The sequence below is a fragment of the Lissotriton vulgaris genome, chromosome 11 (genome assembly GCF_964263255.1).
Source record: "Lissotriton vulgaris chromosome 11, aLisVul1.2, whole genome shotgun sequence".
NCBI lineage: Eukaryota > Metazoa > Chordata > Amphibia > Caudata > Salamandridae > Lissotriton > Lissotriton vulgaris.
Window position 1 is genome coordinate 279,790,032 of NC_141699.1, and position 17,068 is coordinate 279,807,099.

At 46.3% G+C, this 17,068-nt stretch overlaps 1 protein-coding gene across 1 annotated transcript in view; it reads left to right on the plus strand.

Annotated features, from left to right (window-relative positions):
• TPCN1 (two pore segment channel 1) overlaps positions 1 to 17,068 on the plus strand; it is a 365,587-nt gene that overhangs the window by 145,656 nt on the left and 202,863 nt on the right. Inside the window, exons 5-7 of the mRNA XM_086943251.1 lie at positions 3,626 to 3,739; positions 4,011 to 4,141; positions 8,688 to 8,776. Coding sequence (XP_086799377.1) covers positions 3,626 to 3,739; positions 4,011 to 4,141; positions 8,688 to 8,776 — 334 coding nt within the window. The remainder of the gene's footprint in view (positions 1 to 3,625; positions 3,740 to 4,010; positions 4,142 to 8,687; positions 8,777 to 17,068) is intronic.

Below are 17,068 nucleotides of genomic sequence, written 5' to 3' on the forward strand. Positions count from 1 at the left end.
GTACGAACTCTACCAACTTTGCTGTGCATCCCCCACCATTCTCTTTTACAGATTGGGAAATTCACAATGCTGCAGTACTGCAGAGAGCTTGGTTTTTTGTTGGATGTTGAGTTAATGAGAGCATTGTAATAGATATTGTTCAGCTTTGTGTTATTGTGTTAGTCAATGCTGTAAAGTGTATTGTCTGCAATTGTGGAAATCAGTGGCATAAAGCCTAATGAAAGCAAAGATGATCTACCCTACACTCTTAGAGGCGTATTCACAAAGGTACATTTCCATTTGAGTTAATCTAACTATGTAGATTTACTATTACACATTGTAGTTAATGTATTACTTTTGGCTATTTATCAGTGTAAATGTACTATAAAGTGTAGACTTGCATATCTCCACCTCCGAAAACAGGGAGTGGAGACACATTTTTTAATGTAAAGTTACTATTCGTAATCGTTCACACAAAGGCAGAGAGCTCCCTATGGTAAAGTATAGAGATTTTTACACAGTGTATTAAACTTAACAAAAACATAGTAAAATCTTTTTTAGGATAAATATTAATGTAATTATTCTATATTCAAAATGTATTACAAAGTATAAAGTGCTGTAGCACTGTTAACATGAATAAAATAGTTTGAATTTAGTATGGGAATGAATGACCTATTTTTAAGTTTTTTTTTAAAACATTTCTACGTAAACTGTTAGTATATCCTGTATTAAATTAATGTCATGTATAGTTATTCTAAATTAGTTTAATTAGTTATTTATTTTTATAGCAAAATGTTATTGAACTAGTTTGTAATTAAATATTTATTATGTATACAATTGTTAACATCATTTATTTATATATTTTTGATGAGTCGAAAGAATTTCTTTTATTAACATTATTTCCCATAGGATTCTCTTAAGTCACTGCCTCCATTATTTTATATGGGGGAGCTTTGCAGTGTCAGTTGTTGGCCATGTGTGGCGCTGCACTTACTGCACGTCTGAGCAGGAGTGTATGTACAACTGTTTTGGGTCCTTTTGACTGTAATAACTTTGACAGGGCAGTTTGTGAATAGGAATGGGCTTACTCTTTTGCGGGTTAGTGCATGGTCCTCCTTTAACCCCCTCCCTAGCTCCCCTTTAACCTCCTCCCTAGCTCTCCCTAGTTTCTTCTGTACTCCTTCCTAACCCCCTCCCATTTCGTATTAGATAGTACTCCATTTTATAGCTACCTCCTACATTTAATAGTAAAATGTAGTTGTATGTGCATAGTAAGTAGTCTCCCATTTGTAGCTACCTCCCACATTTACTAGTAAAATGCAGGTGTATGTGTGCAGTTATCTCTTCACTTGTCACAAAGATCTCCACAGTTAAAAGATAGGAATGGCTTAGGCGAAGACCTCTGCACGTAGGTTAGTAAATAATTTGTAGTACTAATGTAGTACTACTAAACATACCAAACAATGCAGTCTGTGAATAGGCCCCTGAATAGGTATTAGAAAGAGGTGTTATTGGGGCATTGTGGGCCCCAGGACGACTGCTTCTGCTCTTCTAATAATGTCTACAACCATGGGCAGAATTAAGGAATGGCAAGTGATGAGAGCCATGGCCTGTGTCAGTAGATGTGGCACCCCCTAGGCTAACAGTACTGAGGGTACATCAACTAGGTGACCGAGTAAGAACTGTCGCCACTGTGTGCAGATAATGTGATACTTAAGCTTTGGGGTAACATAGAGTGAGGGCTTGCAGCCTGTCATACTGGAACAAGGCTGTTATTTGCCACTGAATGCAGACCACCTGGGGCTTAAGCTTTGGGGTGACTCATAGATGAAGAACTGGCAGCCTGTCCTACAGGCGTGCGGAAGTTATTTGCCACTGACTGCAGAGTGCACGAGGCTTGGCTTTTATGTGACATAGTGAGACCCTGTAGTTGTATATACAGACTGTGTGCAGCTGAAGCTTTGGGCTGTGGTCAGCTTGGTGGCTGTAAGTGTGAACAAACAGGGTTTTAAGTATTGGGCCATATTAAGATTAATATAATAACGGAATTTCAGTAATATGTGATGTTCCGGCAAACTTGTATTCATGTCCATCTGTGAGATACTCCTGAATCTTTAGAAAAGGAGAGAGCTCAGTTTGACAGTGAGAGAGGAGTTCATGAAGCCATATGATTGGGGATTATTAAAGCGGCTGTAGTATTGGTGGGTGCTCCGTGTTGTGCCTGTGTGTGGGTTACCGAAAATAGTATAGTAACAGGAATCCTCAGTATTTTTTTGGGGGAAGTGTGAGGTCACTCGGGCTGCGATGCAGCAGATGATGAATCTTATTCTCTGTGACAGCAGTTCAATACTCTCCTCTTAATGTCAATAAGTATGCAAACCATGACTCTGAAGTTGTGCAGTTGCTCTTGATTTTTGTAACTAATACAAGTAATAGCATTTTTTCCCTTGACTCCTGCTTCAACAGGGCTGCTCCCTCATAAGTTAGTAACAGCTGGGGCTATATCACTGTAATAAAGTTTGCTTTTAAGCCATTGAGTGTGCGACCCATAAGACTATATTACAGGGCACTGATGTCTCCCAGTTTGGGACCCAAGAGACTGAAATTCATGGTATTGCTCAGTTTTCTTTAGTGAACATGAAACCGATTCAACAGAAACATTGGGGGAAGTACTCCACGTAGTGTCTGAGAATGTGGCACACATGAGCCTGAATCACCATAGAGCGCTCAGCTGAATATCATTGTGCGACTGGGAGGGTTCCCCGTAGTGCTACAGAGTTTGGGACCATGAATCAGAAGCTATGGAGGATTCAACGTGACTGAGTCATTGTAGAACCAATAGACTGAGGAACACTCCACTTGACGTTCTTAAGTGTAGGGTTGATGCTTCTGAAGTACTGAGGATCACTGAGATTAGTGTTGGTGAGTGTGGAACCCATGAGACCGCAATATGTCGGAGCACTCTAGTGAGTGAGTGACTAATGAGACTGAATTACTTTGGGCCACTGACATTAGTGTCATTGTGTGTGGGAATCATGAGATCGATAAACTGGGGATTGTTCAGCTTAGTGTGAGTGATGGTGGGACTCTAGAAACTGAAGTAATGGGTAGAGTTCAGCATAGTTTCAGTACATATTGTACCCTTACCAGAGGGCATTCGGTTTGTTCACAGTAAATGTGGGGTGCATGAAACTGCAGTACTAGGGTGCTCATCTAAATATTAACGAGTGTGGCAACCATGAGACTTGAGATGACGGTGATCGCTGAGCTTAGTGTCAGTGGCTGTGGGACGCCTGTCGCGGCACTACTGTGAGAGCTCAGTCTAAATCTGTGAGTGTGTGTCATGTGAGTCTGAAGTACTAAGGTGCTTTCCCTTAAGGGAGAGAGAGTGTGGGAAATATGACACTGAAACACTGGTTGTACTCCGCCTTAGTGACTATCTGTTGTAAATATGTGTTGATAGGTAGTTAATATGGTGCTTGAGATTAGAGTTGCAGTGATGGTGCAAGCTGGCTGAGCTACAATGTTACTACATTGCATGATTCTATTGGACAGCTCTGGCCGTCCTAGTCATCTGGAGGGAGGTAGTGTGTATCACGTGTCTGCTGATACATTTGGGTGCTTCACATTTGTGTTCTCATTACAGGTCCATGCTACGCTTGAGCTGTTTGCCCTGGTGGTGGTTGTCTTTGAACTGGGTATGAAAATGAGATGGCTAGGGTGTCGCACCTTTGTCAGGCACAAAAGGACAATGGTCAAGGTAAGATATACTCGAGGCTTTGCTGAACCATTCGCTGTTAGAAAAATATATATTTGTGTCAAAGGGAAACTCTTGCAGGTCATGTACTGCATGCAGCTTTGTAAGAATGCCAGTTCCGGTTTCTTAGTCACTGCTCATGATGCTGATGTTCAGCACTGGTCCTGATGCTAGACTGATTTCAGTCTCACAGGGTTTAGTGCTGTATTGAAGGATGGGTGATATTTATGGCCTAGACAATGAATTGTTGCTCTTCCCATGTTTTGCAACACAGGCTTGTGTTCTTCTGGTGATGTTCGTTGAGGCAATTGTTGTGCTTGTGCGTCAGACCTCCCATGTTCGGGTGACACGTGCTTTGCGACCAATCTTCTTGGTGGACTGTCGATACAGTGGAGCTGTGCGAAGGTAAGAATAAAAGCACATTTACTGAGAGTTTTTCCAGCGAGTAAAAAGTGAAAATTCTTTGGAATGGAGAATTTTATTTGTCAGGGTTGTTTTTTTTCTAAAAATGGTGAATGGATAACATGAGGGGGTAAATGAATGACTTGCGTTGGCTGTAGAGGGGAATCACGTGTTTTCTCAGAGAGAGCAATTGGTCATAGAGTTTCTGTGGAATGAAGCAACCATGTTGTCGCTTAGTGCCTTTCTGAAGACACAATAATGATGTATAGAGATCTGTTACTAACTAGAAAATTATCTGCTCCCAGCAGAGCCTCCGCAATATATCCTTCTTTAGAAGAACACTGTAATCTTGTGTGCAACTAGGTTAGTTGCATAAGGGTTCTTATCCAGACCAGACTGTGATTGTCTGGATGATGTCTTAGTCTGAAGAATTCTTTGGCTTTTGCGTAGTTATAAGTCTGTAGAACAAACTACTGGTACACTTTGTTGGAGATCTCTGCATTACCAGGAAAGATGCTCCACTTTGGGTGTCTTTGCAGCCACTGATATAGTGCATTAGATGGTTGACAAAATACGAAGGATACATAAAGCATTATTTTGCTGTTAATTTATCTGGAGTACTGATGGATGGGGATCTATAAAGGTATCTCCATGTCGTGATTCAGAGGTTACAGTGTAGCAGCCGAAGGGAATGAGGAGCTCTTTCTCAGGTATATTAAATGTGGGATTCTAAATAAAGCAAGCATGCATCAAAAGTAGAACCGTGATTTTTACCAACATTATACATCATGCATGTATCAGCAGGGTATGTTATATTATTCTTGGACCTAGGCTAAGATCAAAATGCAAATACTATGAGCTAGTTGGCACCCATCATGTGTAAATATTTTCCATACAATGAGATTATAGGGAAGGAGGGATTGTGATACATCATGTAATAAATAATCCAGAAGCAAGTTGGGATGACACCACCATCAAACCTGTATCCCTAATTTGGATCTATCAGTTTTCGTTCACTCATAGATTGAGCTGAACTCGCTCAAACATCTTTAATAGATGTGCAGCTGTATGTAATAGATGGATCGCGGTCACACTTTTCGCTTTTACTATGTATTGGGTCTCTCTGGGGTACAACTATTTGCTTCACATTGGCACTGAGCCCTGGTGCTCATCTGAGATCCTACCCATGTGTCCAAAGCAGATGTCTTCAAACTTTTTGATGCTGAGACCCACTTGTCAAACTTTTTTAGGAGTAAGGACCCCCTGCTGATATACATTTCTGGAACCTGGTACTCCACATCATCGAGAACCGTAAATGCTCCTAATACCCACACAAAATAATTTTTACAGTAGGAAATAATATTAAACGGTGTTTAGCAAACAAAAGGCCAGTGGGCATGGTCAAAGGTGTAGCTAAAAACAAAGGGCCTCATTTATGAGGAATTGTGGTCGGGCAGCGCTGCAAGTCCTCTTGCTGCGCTGCCCTATGCCAATGTGGAAGGGCAGGAATGCACAATATTTATGAAATACAGTGCATTCCTGTCTTTTACCTTGCGTTGGCGCACAAATCGCTGCCTAGCACCAATATAGGTAGGATTGTTTTTGTGCAGGAAGGGCACCTTCCCTCACAAAACTAATCCAGAGAGAAGTTTTCCTCTTTCTATGCGAGGTGCAGAATGCAGCACACATGGAACGAGGAAAACACAAGGAGAAATGTTTTCACTGGGGAGACGTACGTTTTTGGTGCTTCCCCAGGTTTAAGTGATTTTAAAAATATGGGGCAGCATCAAAATACATGGGTGTTGCATGGGAACACCTACGCGGTGCACATGGAACACCTCCTTGATGCAGAGGTAGGCAAGGCAGCAACTTGCCCTGCTTTCTTATTCCATATCTATGAGGCCATGCAAAGCCAAGCAGGGTGACTTTGCGCCGCCTCATGGGTATAGTTGAGACGCTCGCGCCCCCAGAGCGTAAAAAAAAAGTGGTGCTCTGGTGGCGCAACCCTCTCATAAATAAGCCCCAAAATATTCTGTATGTTTTTAGGTCTTTCACCATCAGGTTCCTACATATACAATAATGGGCAGTGTAAATTAAAAATACATGTAAAAAGTTGTTGCGCTGTGGTACATTATAAAACCCCAATTAGTTATTGCACTGCGTAGATCTGTGTGTAACCAGAGAGACACAGAATTAAATCTTGGTTGGTGCAGTGGAGAAAAGTGTATTTTTAGTGCTACGTGATCACAGCCTGTGACAGAAAGCACGTGAGTATGTAAGTCGTTATTTTATACTTGCATTGCATTACACAGTAAAATATAGACTGATACAAAATGTATAAATAGTGTTAAATAAAATGGTTCTTCCAAAATTTAGATTTTAGGAATACCAGGGCTTATGTAATGCAATTTTCTTTTTTAAATAACTGTCCCATCAACACCTCCTTAGGGGTACCAATGCCTGTGTAAGTACAGTTATGAAGCAAACACTTCACAGCCCAGTTGTTAACGCTTTGCACTACCACTCAAAAAAAACAACTCTTTGTCATCACAAAGGTTGGAGCGATTCACCGGACTCAAGCACCCTTTACAGTCCCAGATTAACTAATGGGTCTTATTTGCATTTCTTTCAGTTGGCCAGGTACCCTGACACAAAAGCTTTTCACGGAACAGGAGACTCAGCAGAAGGATTTCAAATGATCGAAATTAGCTATCCCAGAAACGCTCTCCTTTCCCAAAACCAAAGCAAATGTTTTTGAAATCAGGCAAAGTGAGGCTGGGGAATGCGCAACCCCCTTCCCAGGGTTCCAAGGCCCCCCTGGGGGCCGCACCCCACAAATTGAAGACTTCTGGTCTAAAGCCTTAAAAATAATTGTAACTTTTTCCATATCCATGTCGAATGACACATTAAGTCTCTGTTATCATAAAGAAAGGTAATAAGAAGCCTCATATTAAGTCTAGGCTGTGATGTCACAAATAGCACAGTCCCAAATCAGACAGAACTCAGTCATTTCACACGGCATACTTTTCCGTTTTAGATCATTCACAAGTAGGAACATGAGGCAAATTAACTTATCTTTTTCGAAGTGTACTTTGAGATGCTAACAAAATTTGCCTTGTCTTCTGACTTAAAGAAATGTAAGCCAAATATTATTCACGAGGCATGAATGTTGTAAATATGCAGAGCTTTATTTCAAGCGCATATAGCACAAAGTACCCCTTATCATATAACTTATAGTCTGACCATATGTAAAAAAATGCACCTACCTTTACTACTGCACACATTTATTCTCTCTCTCCGTGTTCTTTAAAGTATTTAAGAAGTTTTATTTCAAATATATGGGTATCTGGACATCCTGAACATCCAAAAACCCCACTGGGCTTAGGGTATTTCATCCTGGGAGGAACAGTGTGGTGCTCTACAGGAGAAGCGCTGTTTTTTCCAGAGGCTGCAGGACGTTTGGTCTGGCTGCAGATCACACAGCATAGGCCATTATTTCCTCACTGTAGACCTCAACCAAAAGGAGGAGGCCTTTGGAGTATGAGGGAGCCAAAGGTTTGTTAGACCCAGGTGCTGAACATTCTTCAGGGTTAAACGTTTATTGCAATGTCTACTCTTTGTTTCCTGGCTCAGTGAAGATCCTACTGCACACCGCAGCCAGTCTGCTCTAATGTTACTTAGAATAAAATCTGAGCAGTCAAAGATGATCTAATGTTAGTGTGAATTAGGATTCTAATTGAGATCAGAGAAAGTCCCATCTGTTTTCCAGTACAAAAGTTAGTAAGTGTGCAAATTGCAACTTACAAAAAGTCACATTCAGAGCAACAGAGGATCCAAATAGCTTCTCAGAGAGGGTCTTATTTGAGGTGTTCTCACAGGTACCATTAGACTCTAGTATTTTATCTGAAAGTTTCTTTTACACTTATAAGGGTCTGATTCGTGTTAATGAAAGGCCTCTTAAGAACTAACCATGGGGCTCTCTGTGAATGCAACCTTACCTGAACCTCTGAAAGAGCTATTGGAGCTCACTTAGGCCTACTAATGTGATTGTTGTCTGTGAAGGTGCTATCTATGAGTTAGTGAGAATCCTTTAGAGGTAACTAAAGGTATTCACAAATGGCATTGAGATTCTCGCAGATCAGTGCTAGCTCTAGCCCGGCTGGTGATTTGGGTGATTTTGGAGTAGTGTGGGTGATTATTATTTCTTCTTTTTTTTTTTTTTTACACCTTCATGCATTTTGTGAAGAATTCAAACCATCCACCTCTTAATCAGGCGTCACTAGTGACTGAATCAGTGATCATCTCATCAATTTCATACAGTACCAAAACACAGAGCTGTATTGGCTAGGTTTCTTCTAATGGCAGCCTTAGATCACAAAGAACGGGAACAGTGATATTTGGCCTCCCTGAAAGGGTTGAGAATGTTAGGAATGAGATACACAATGTGTTACTCTTGGAATTACTACCCACATGTTTGAATGAATGCATTATGTAAAGTTGTCTAGTGAATGTGTGCTACCCTTGACTTTGACATGTCTGCCTGTTGCAGGAACCTACGTCAGATCTTCCAGTCCCTCCCGCCATTCATCGACATCCTTCTTTTACTTCTGTTTTTCATGGTGATCTTTGCCATTCTAGGTGAGTTGAAAACAGCTGCAACTGTGTTATTAGATCTCACACCGCGCATTTTAGAAAGTGTAACTGTGATGGGAAATGCTTTACATCCCTTAGACCTTTTGATCAGAATGTACTGCAATCATCTATAAGGGGAATTGATTTCATTACATCGGTCTGAACACACAACTGTTTGTCATTAGGTCTCACATTTTGTATTTCATTTGGTGAGATTTTACTTTCGAAAAATGACTACAGTCATCAGAAAAACAAAATTAGTGGTTGCTGGTACACTTCAACTAATCTCAGCAACTAATAATTAATGGAGAGTAATTCTATTGTTTTTGCCAGTTACGTCTCTTGAGACTGAGACCAGCCTTATGCAAATCTGATTTGGTCTTGTCCCAAAAACGATCCGTACAACCTAAACTGCAAGGCTACGCCTCATCTAGATAGTAACACAACTTCCTTCAGACCGGTATCTGATGCTTTTTGCCTATCCGTAAGAGGCAGCTTGAGTACAGTGCCACTGTGAGAATGGGACCTGATCCTGGGTATCAGTGAGGTCAGATATACATGTGTAATTCAGGATGCCAGCACTGCTTTCAGTTCAAGTATTGGTACAAGAAGTCTACAACTTGTCCCCCTGTGTTCACAGATACTGGAATCAAAATCTCCACATCCCCTGTGGTAGTGCAACAATACCCTCCAAATGCACATGCAGCAGAATAACTACCCACAAGTTAATGTATTGCGTTTTAAATCAATCAGACTAGGGCACCAGAGTACTATACTATAGAAAACACGATTGCACAAAAGCACAGACAAATACTTCTCTCTCATAATAGTATTTATGATTGTACACTTACAGTGCAGCAAAGTAATAAGAGGCTTTTGAGGACGAGTTGAGTGGCAGCGAGTAGCAGAGAATATTCGGAAAGAAGGTGATTCGCCAACTTAAGTTATCATGCAAGAACTGTGCAAGTGAAACTGAACAAAAGTAAAAGGCTCACTTTTGGCTGCAATCCTCCAAGTTAGAGGTAGAGCTACCCAAAAGCTGAGATAGTCACAGCAGACTCAGTAGGAAACCCTTTGATCTAAGGTATTGGATGGACTCATCCTCCACTGTAGGGGAGGATTTAAAAGGGCTATAGATTGCCCTTCAGGATAGTCCTTTGTCCTCGCTTGAGTCCTCTCACATCAGGGACAGTAGGAAATGGTAAATAATTTGATCACACAACTATCATAGCACAGAAAGGCTCCCTTCTGGACTCTTATAGGTCTCTCTGGGGAGCAAAATTATTGTTCGACTACAGCAGGCAAAGGCAGGTACATAATGCACAATGCCTGTGAACAGAGACAGACAGTTTGGAGGAGCATGAAGTTACTTACAACCAGGGCAGACTTTAGCGCTGGTGGTGCTCAGTGTGACAATCATTTTGGTGCCCGCCACAAAACCTCCTTCTCCATGAATTCCCTTACTACCATGCTCAACTCAACTCTCCATAGCCCCTCTCTCAGGTGCATCTCATTTGTTTTTATAGCATTACTCATACCAGAGTACAGTGTTGTAACACTTTACATCATACACACATTCATTACACAGAGCCAATAAACCATACATTTGTTAATCAGTCTATAAGAAATGTTACAAAAAACAGGATTACAAGTTGTATGAATCATGTCATCCATACTAGTAGGCAGTATATCTTAAGAGTGTTTGATCTGGAGAAGCACAAACTCCGGGTTTAAAAGGTACCACAGTTATTGGCTTTACTAATAAGAATGTATTTCTACTCAAATGAATCCTTTTGAGCAACATTAGGATAATGAAAGACCAGGGGGGAAAACATAACCTTCTAACATATACAATCCAGTTTGCATACAGCTCTTTGATGTTGACTGTTCACAGCTCACTGTGTTATATTAGGGTTGGAACTTATGAACTGCAAGTAACAAAAGGATCTCTTTGACTAAAGCAGTAACCTACTGAGCAATCCATATAAAATACAGTTCAGTGATTTGCGTGGTACACGTTCTTTGCAGCAGGCATATTAACCTTCTGCGCTACCTTATCATGAGTGGAAACTGCCGCTACAAAAAACTCCGATCTCATTCCAGCAGGAACATTCGTCACCAGAGTGATTTTCACATTTTTATTGTTGCCTGAAAACAGCTGGACACACAAGGGACTCTGTAGCAGGTTCTTTTTAAACCTATTCTTTTTCTAAACACAGCACATATCCCCCCTATGGTCGTTGCCAGTTGCGCCTGCACCAGCCGCACCGCCCTAGAGCTGACTGTGTATACAGCTGTAGAAAATTCAAACGTGATGGGTAAAAACTATCTGGGGTTGCGTACTTCTACAGTCTAGGCAGATCTGGCCTGGCAGTGTGATCTAGACTGTTACTATTAGAGCAGGGCCAGGGTTGATTTGCACATGGCTGGTCTCTGTATTCAGTGTCACAGTGGGAGAAAAATGGTTGACTGGAATATGCTAAATCCCTGTGGCTGAGACCCGATCACCTTTGTTAATTACAGCTGCCCAGTGCCACAAATGACCCCAGAACATTGTTCCTTTCCCACATTCTCACATTCAGCTATAGTTGGGATACTCATGCGCCGCCACATCACTGCGTTTACAATGTAGCTGACAAAGATCGTTGAATCTTCTTAAGTGCCGGAAGAACAAAAACGGATTGACCGGATATCATCCACTGTGCCTCCAGCTTCTCTATTACTGCTTTCTCTCCAACTTTCATTTGAATAGGACTTGATCAAATGTATTCTTTTCATTCAAGGAATAGTCGTTCATCTGATGCAAGCTGTTATTTTAAGGAGTCAAACTGATTTGTAATGTTATTTGAGTTGAATTTGCCATCAGACATGAGGTGTGGTGGCAGTAATTTGTTTAGTGGTTTCCACTTCCTTCACCTAGCTAAATGCCCAAATCATGGATGCCTTTCGGAGACTTTATTTATGCATTTATATATGTTGCACATGTGCCTACTTGGCACTTAGTAGCTAAGCTTTCTGTGAAAATTGCAGAAATGTATTTATCTGAGCATAAAAAGTAAAAGCATGAGGGGGGCGTGGCTACGCAGGTGAGCATGGCGGACGCAGCTTAGTGAAGCTCCGTCCTGCCCGCCTATTATCCTACTGTTATCCTGTCTTCCCGATCCGCCCTCCGCCTGGAGGAGAGGTCTTGAGATCCGGACCTAAAGGCAATTCTCCGGTGCCACTTGCGGAGCTCTGGGGTGCCCGGTGGCGGCCGGGAGCAGTGCGACAGCGCGCGGCCTGGGCTGGCTAGGCGAGACCGGGACCTCGAAGTTCGCGTCTCCCGGGTCCCGACTTGTTGGTGGCGGCCTTCTGTGAGCGGGTTGCGGCACGGGCGCCCCTGCCAGAATTTGAGTGAAGTCTGGGGCCCCTGAGAGACTCTCTGGTGTGGCGGACTTCAGAAGTGGGGGTCCGACCCCTCTCCAGCAGCGATCTCGGGGCTCCTCTGCAGTTAGGCCTAGCAGGGCAGGGTGCAGCCGGGGGCTGGAGTTTGGCGCTTCCCCGGGAGGAAGTGGTGCTGGGCGGCAAGGGATCGGGGGTCAGGTCGGCCTTCAGCAGAAGAAGTATTCCGCGAGCATAAGGGGCGTGCCTGGCCAAGTGTGGGGGCCCGGGCCACCGAGCGGGCATCCGAGGTAGCCCAAGGACCTGGAGTGCCATGCTTGGCACGGACACTTTCGCCTTATTGGGCCCAGGAGACTAGGGGCCTACCGGTGGCACCGGCGGTGGTGCGAGAGACTGTGTGGTGTGGCTGAAGAACTTGAGCAACTTGACCCGGGACGTGCGGACCCTGCCGGTGGCCTGGAGGAATAGCGGTCGTTCTCTGGCTAGAGAGCCCGCGAGGAGGGGGCGAGCCACGGACCCAGACGATTAGCCGGCCATACCGGAGCCCAACCAGCGGCAGTGAAAGGGCCTAAACGCATATCGACGGCCCGGTGGTGTCGGAGTGGGTGTGCTGGTGGACGAGGCAGTTGGGCTCCCGGTGAGTGTCCTCTGGCACAGTCAGTGATGACGAGAGGTGGGAGCGGTGGAGGGTCCACGAAGCATTGGCCCATCGATAAATTCACTGAGCCAGGTGGAGGCACCGGGGCTGCCTGGGGCCACCAGAGCCCAGGGCCGGACAACGCAGCATTGATGGCGGCCATCACCCAATCCAGGGACATGTTAGATGCCAAAATAGGTGCGGTGGGAGTGGACGTTACCTTATTGCGCCAGGACTTGCGCAATGCTGTGGCCCGTATCACGGAGGCAGAAACCAGACTCTCAGGGGTGGAGGATGATGTGGCGGCCCTGAAGCGCAAGGTCACCAGTATGGAGAGTATCCAGAAGAACCTGGTGCTCCGAGCAGAGGATGCAGAAGGGCGGGCCCGGCGGAACAACCTGCGGTTCGTTGGGCTCCGGGAGGGCTGCGAGAAGGGTAACATGGAGAAATTCTTGACCCAGTGGCTGGAGAGCTGCCTCCCTCCTGGCTCTCTATCGAGATGCTTTGTGATTGAGCGGGCGCACAGGGCTCTCCTCCGTGGGGGCCCGTCCCCGGCCTGTAATTGCCAAACTGTTGAACTATCATGATCCGGATACCATCCTACAGCAGGCGAGGGCGAAGGAACCCCTGATGTATGAAAACCAACGGATCCTAATCTTTCCAGACTACACAAAGTTGATGCAACAACAGCGGCAATCGTTTACGGCGGCCAAGGTGCGGATTCATTCGCGACCTCCAGCTCCCCTATGCATTGCTCTACCCGGCCCTCCTGCGGGTGGTCTTCCAGTCTCGCTCCCACTTCTTCGATACCCCGGAGGAGGTGTTTTGATGGACTGATGAGACAGTGAGAGTGAAGGTGCGTACCCTGCCGGGCCTGGACTCGGAATCTTCGCAGAGCGGGGCGCAGTCGCAAACTGCCGAGGGTCCCGGATTAGAAGAAATTGGTGGTCCCGATCCAGGAGGCGCTCCACATCGGGAGGGACCATGGAGGGGGGGCGACTGATGCCCCTGAACCTCCGACGGTGGACCCCTGAACGCTTGGCCAACGGGCAGTAGTGACTCGGACAATAATGTGATGTTGCAGTGATGAGTATGACTGGGGCGCTGCCGTAGAGTAGCTCTGTGAGTGAGCAAGTGGCCGATGTGATCCGTGGTATTTGGCTGATGTAGTTTCTGTGGCGCGGCGGGGTGGGGGGAGAAGTATGAGGGGCGGACCTTTCCCCCTGTTTCGGGCTTTAGGGGGGGTGTTGGGTGTGTGGCCTGTTTGATGGGGAACCATTGGTGTGGGCGGTCTCAGGCCCTGCGTTTGGGGCCGGGAGCTATCTATACCGCGACAGGTACTTCAGCGTTTGTGAGGTATGGGGTGGGAGTTGGGAATGGTGGGTAGGGGGGAGATCTTTGTTCTGGAGGGGGGGTTTGTTTGGGTTGAGTCGCACGATAGTTGGGGGGGTCTCCATGGTTTATCTACACGCACCCACATGGCCCAGCGTCTGGGCACTTACTCTACCTGTTCCCGGATGGCTAATGCGGAGGTTGGGGCTTTAAATCCCAGAGCATCTTTGTGTGCTTAGCTGGAATGTGAGGGGAGTGTTGGACAAGATTAAGAGGGGGGCAGTCTTGCGGCAGGCGAAAAGGGAACGCGCTGATGTCCTGCTGCTGCAGGAAACCCACTTATTTGGCAATAAGACACTCTGCTTGCAGCGTTTTGGCTACCATCCGGTTTATCATGCGGGCTTTGCCAGAAGGTCCCGGGGGGTGGCCGTACGAATACATCGTAGACTGGCCTATGTTCACTCCACTCAATGGGTGCATCCGCAGGGCAGATATATATTTGTCAAAGGTATGATTGGAGAGGAATCCCTGGTACTGGGAAGTGTGTACGCCCCGCCTCCTCTGCAGTGGTCACTAATAGAGAAATTATTTGCAGTATGGTCTGATATCCCTGAGGCACTTGCAGTGGTGGGGGGGGACTGGAATGACATTATGGATGGACTGGTGGATAGATATCGGCCCGGGGTGGGCGGGCTCTAGGAACATCCACTAAACTGGGGGATATGGCTCGGGGTCTGGACTGGGTGGACACGTGGCGATACTTGCATGCACATGGGCGGGAATACACATACCTGTCAGCAGTCCATAAATCCTTTTCTAGACTAGATTACATATTTGTTACTCGAGCGGTCATTGGCAGGGTGGAGTCGGTGGCAACACTGGCATGCGGGCTTTCGGATCATTCCCCCGTCACCATAGACCTTAATTTGGTAGGGGGCGGCAGCCATTTCGATGGCGCCTCTCCACATGGCACCTTCAAAATGTGGAGTATCAGAAACATATGGGGGAAGCCATAGCACACTTCTTGGTGGAGAATGTAGGATCGGTCGGGGAGGCTGGGTCAGTGTGGGAGGCCCTGAAGCCCACGCTTCGGGGAGTGGACATCGCTTGGTGTGCGGCGCAACACAGGCAGCGTAAAGCTGACTTACTACGGGCAGCAGCGGACATTGCGGTCCTGGAGCACCGCTGTAACGTAGACGGAGAGAGTCAGGTGGTGGGGCAACTCCTCTTGGCACAGCAATCCTATGCGTCCCTGCTCCTGATGAGGCTCGCCAGATGTGGCTGGCGACTCGCAGCAGGATATATCAGTGGGGGGATAAATCGGGAACGATGCTGCATCGGCTGTGCCAAAGCACGTTCCAAGTACAGGCGTTGCCGGGGATCCTGGGTGAGGCTGGGGGCTCGATCACGGACCCGAGGGAGTTGGCCGAAAGCTTCGCGACGTACTACGCCACTCAATACGCCCCGAAAGAGTGCCTCCTGGCAGACATGGTAGACAAAGTCATTGCAGATTTACCACCACAGGTGGTGTCCGATGAGGTGCGAGAGCTCCTCGAGCTCCCGTTGACTGAGGAAGAGTTGGGGGCAGCCATGGGTGAGCTTAATACCGGAAAGACCCCAGGACCCAATGGGTTCCCGAGTGAGTTCTCCAAGAAATATCCCTTGCAGTTAGACGCGCATTATAGGGCGGCATTGGAAGAGGCCAGGGAACGAGGTAGCCTCCCTGCAGATTGGAGGCATGCTGAGGTGGTGTTGTTCCACAAGCCGGGTAGGCCCCCGGATCAACACTCATCATACCGACCCATATCTCTCCTGAACGTGGAGGCTACGATTCTGGCCAAGGCATTGGCTAATCGCCTCCTACCCCACATAGCGGGGCTGGTCCACCCGGATCAGGCCGGGTTTATGCCTCACAGGGCGACTCGTCACAATATTCGCAGGGCCCATGTGGCAGTGGCGGCAGTTCAAGATACCGGGGAGCAAGAAACAGTTCTCCTAGCAAATATGGACAGGGCCTTTGTCTCCTTGAGTTGGGTCTACTTGTTCGCGCTTCTGCCTCGGCTTAACGTAAGGCCCCACTTCCTGTCGTATTTGCGACTTTTATACACAGACTTGACGGCCGCGGTTCGGGTGGCAGGGGCCATATCCTCTAAATTCTCCATCGGGCATGGCACTAGGCAGGGCTGCCCCCACTCGCCGTATCGGTTTGCCCTTGCCATGGAACCGCTGGCGGCATGGGTGCGCATAGATGCGCAGCTGCGTGGTTTTGAATGGGAGCTTGGCCCATCGGATAGAATTGCGCTGTACGCTGACTATGTCCTGTTTTTCCTTACGAAACTTGGTAGGTCGGGCCGCATGTATTCGAGATTATGCAGATATTTGGCGAAACCTCTGGGTTATATATGAACCTTCGCAAGTCCACCTTTTGGGTGCCTCGGGTGCGTTCTGGGGTAGAGGACCGGGCATCCACAATACAGGTAGCGGCTGGGGAATTAAGTATTTGGGAGTGTTTATATCCGAGGTTCCTACGGTCTCCTGGGGACGTAACCTGGCGCCTGTTTGGGATCGGGTCCAGACCGAGATGAAGACGTGGTCCCGAATGCCCCTCACTATTTATGGTAGGTCGGCTATCTTTAAAATGGTGGCCCTTCCTCGATTGCTCCATCAATTACAGAACGACCCCTATCCGATCTCCCCACAATGGTTTTGACAAGTGGACTCCGCGCTGGGGCAGTTTCTTTGGGCAGGAGGCGCAGTGCGTGTTGCGCTGCGCACTTGTTTCTAGTCGACATACTGTGGTGGTTTGGAAACCTCCGACATCCTTTCTTATTACCAAGCCTCCCATCTCCTGGTCCTGAACAAATGGTGGTATGGGGACTGGGGGGACCCGGCATATGCCTTTGAACGACATCTTATGGGTTCACACACCCTACATACAGTTCTGTATT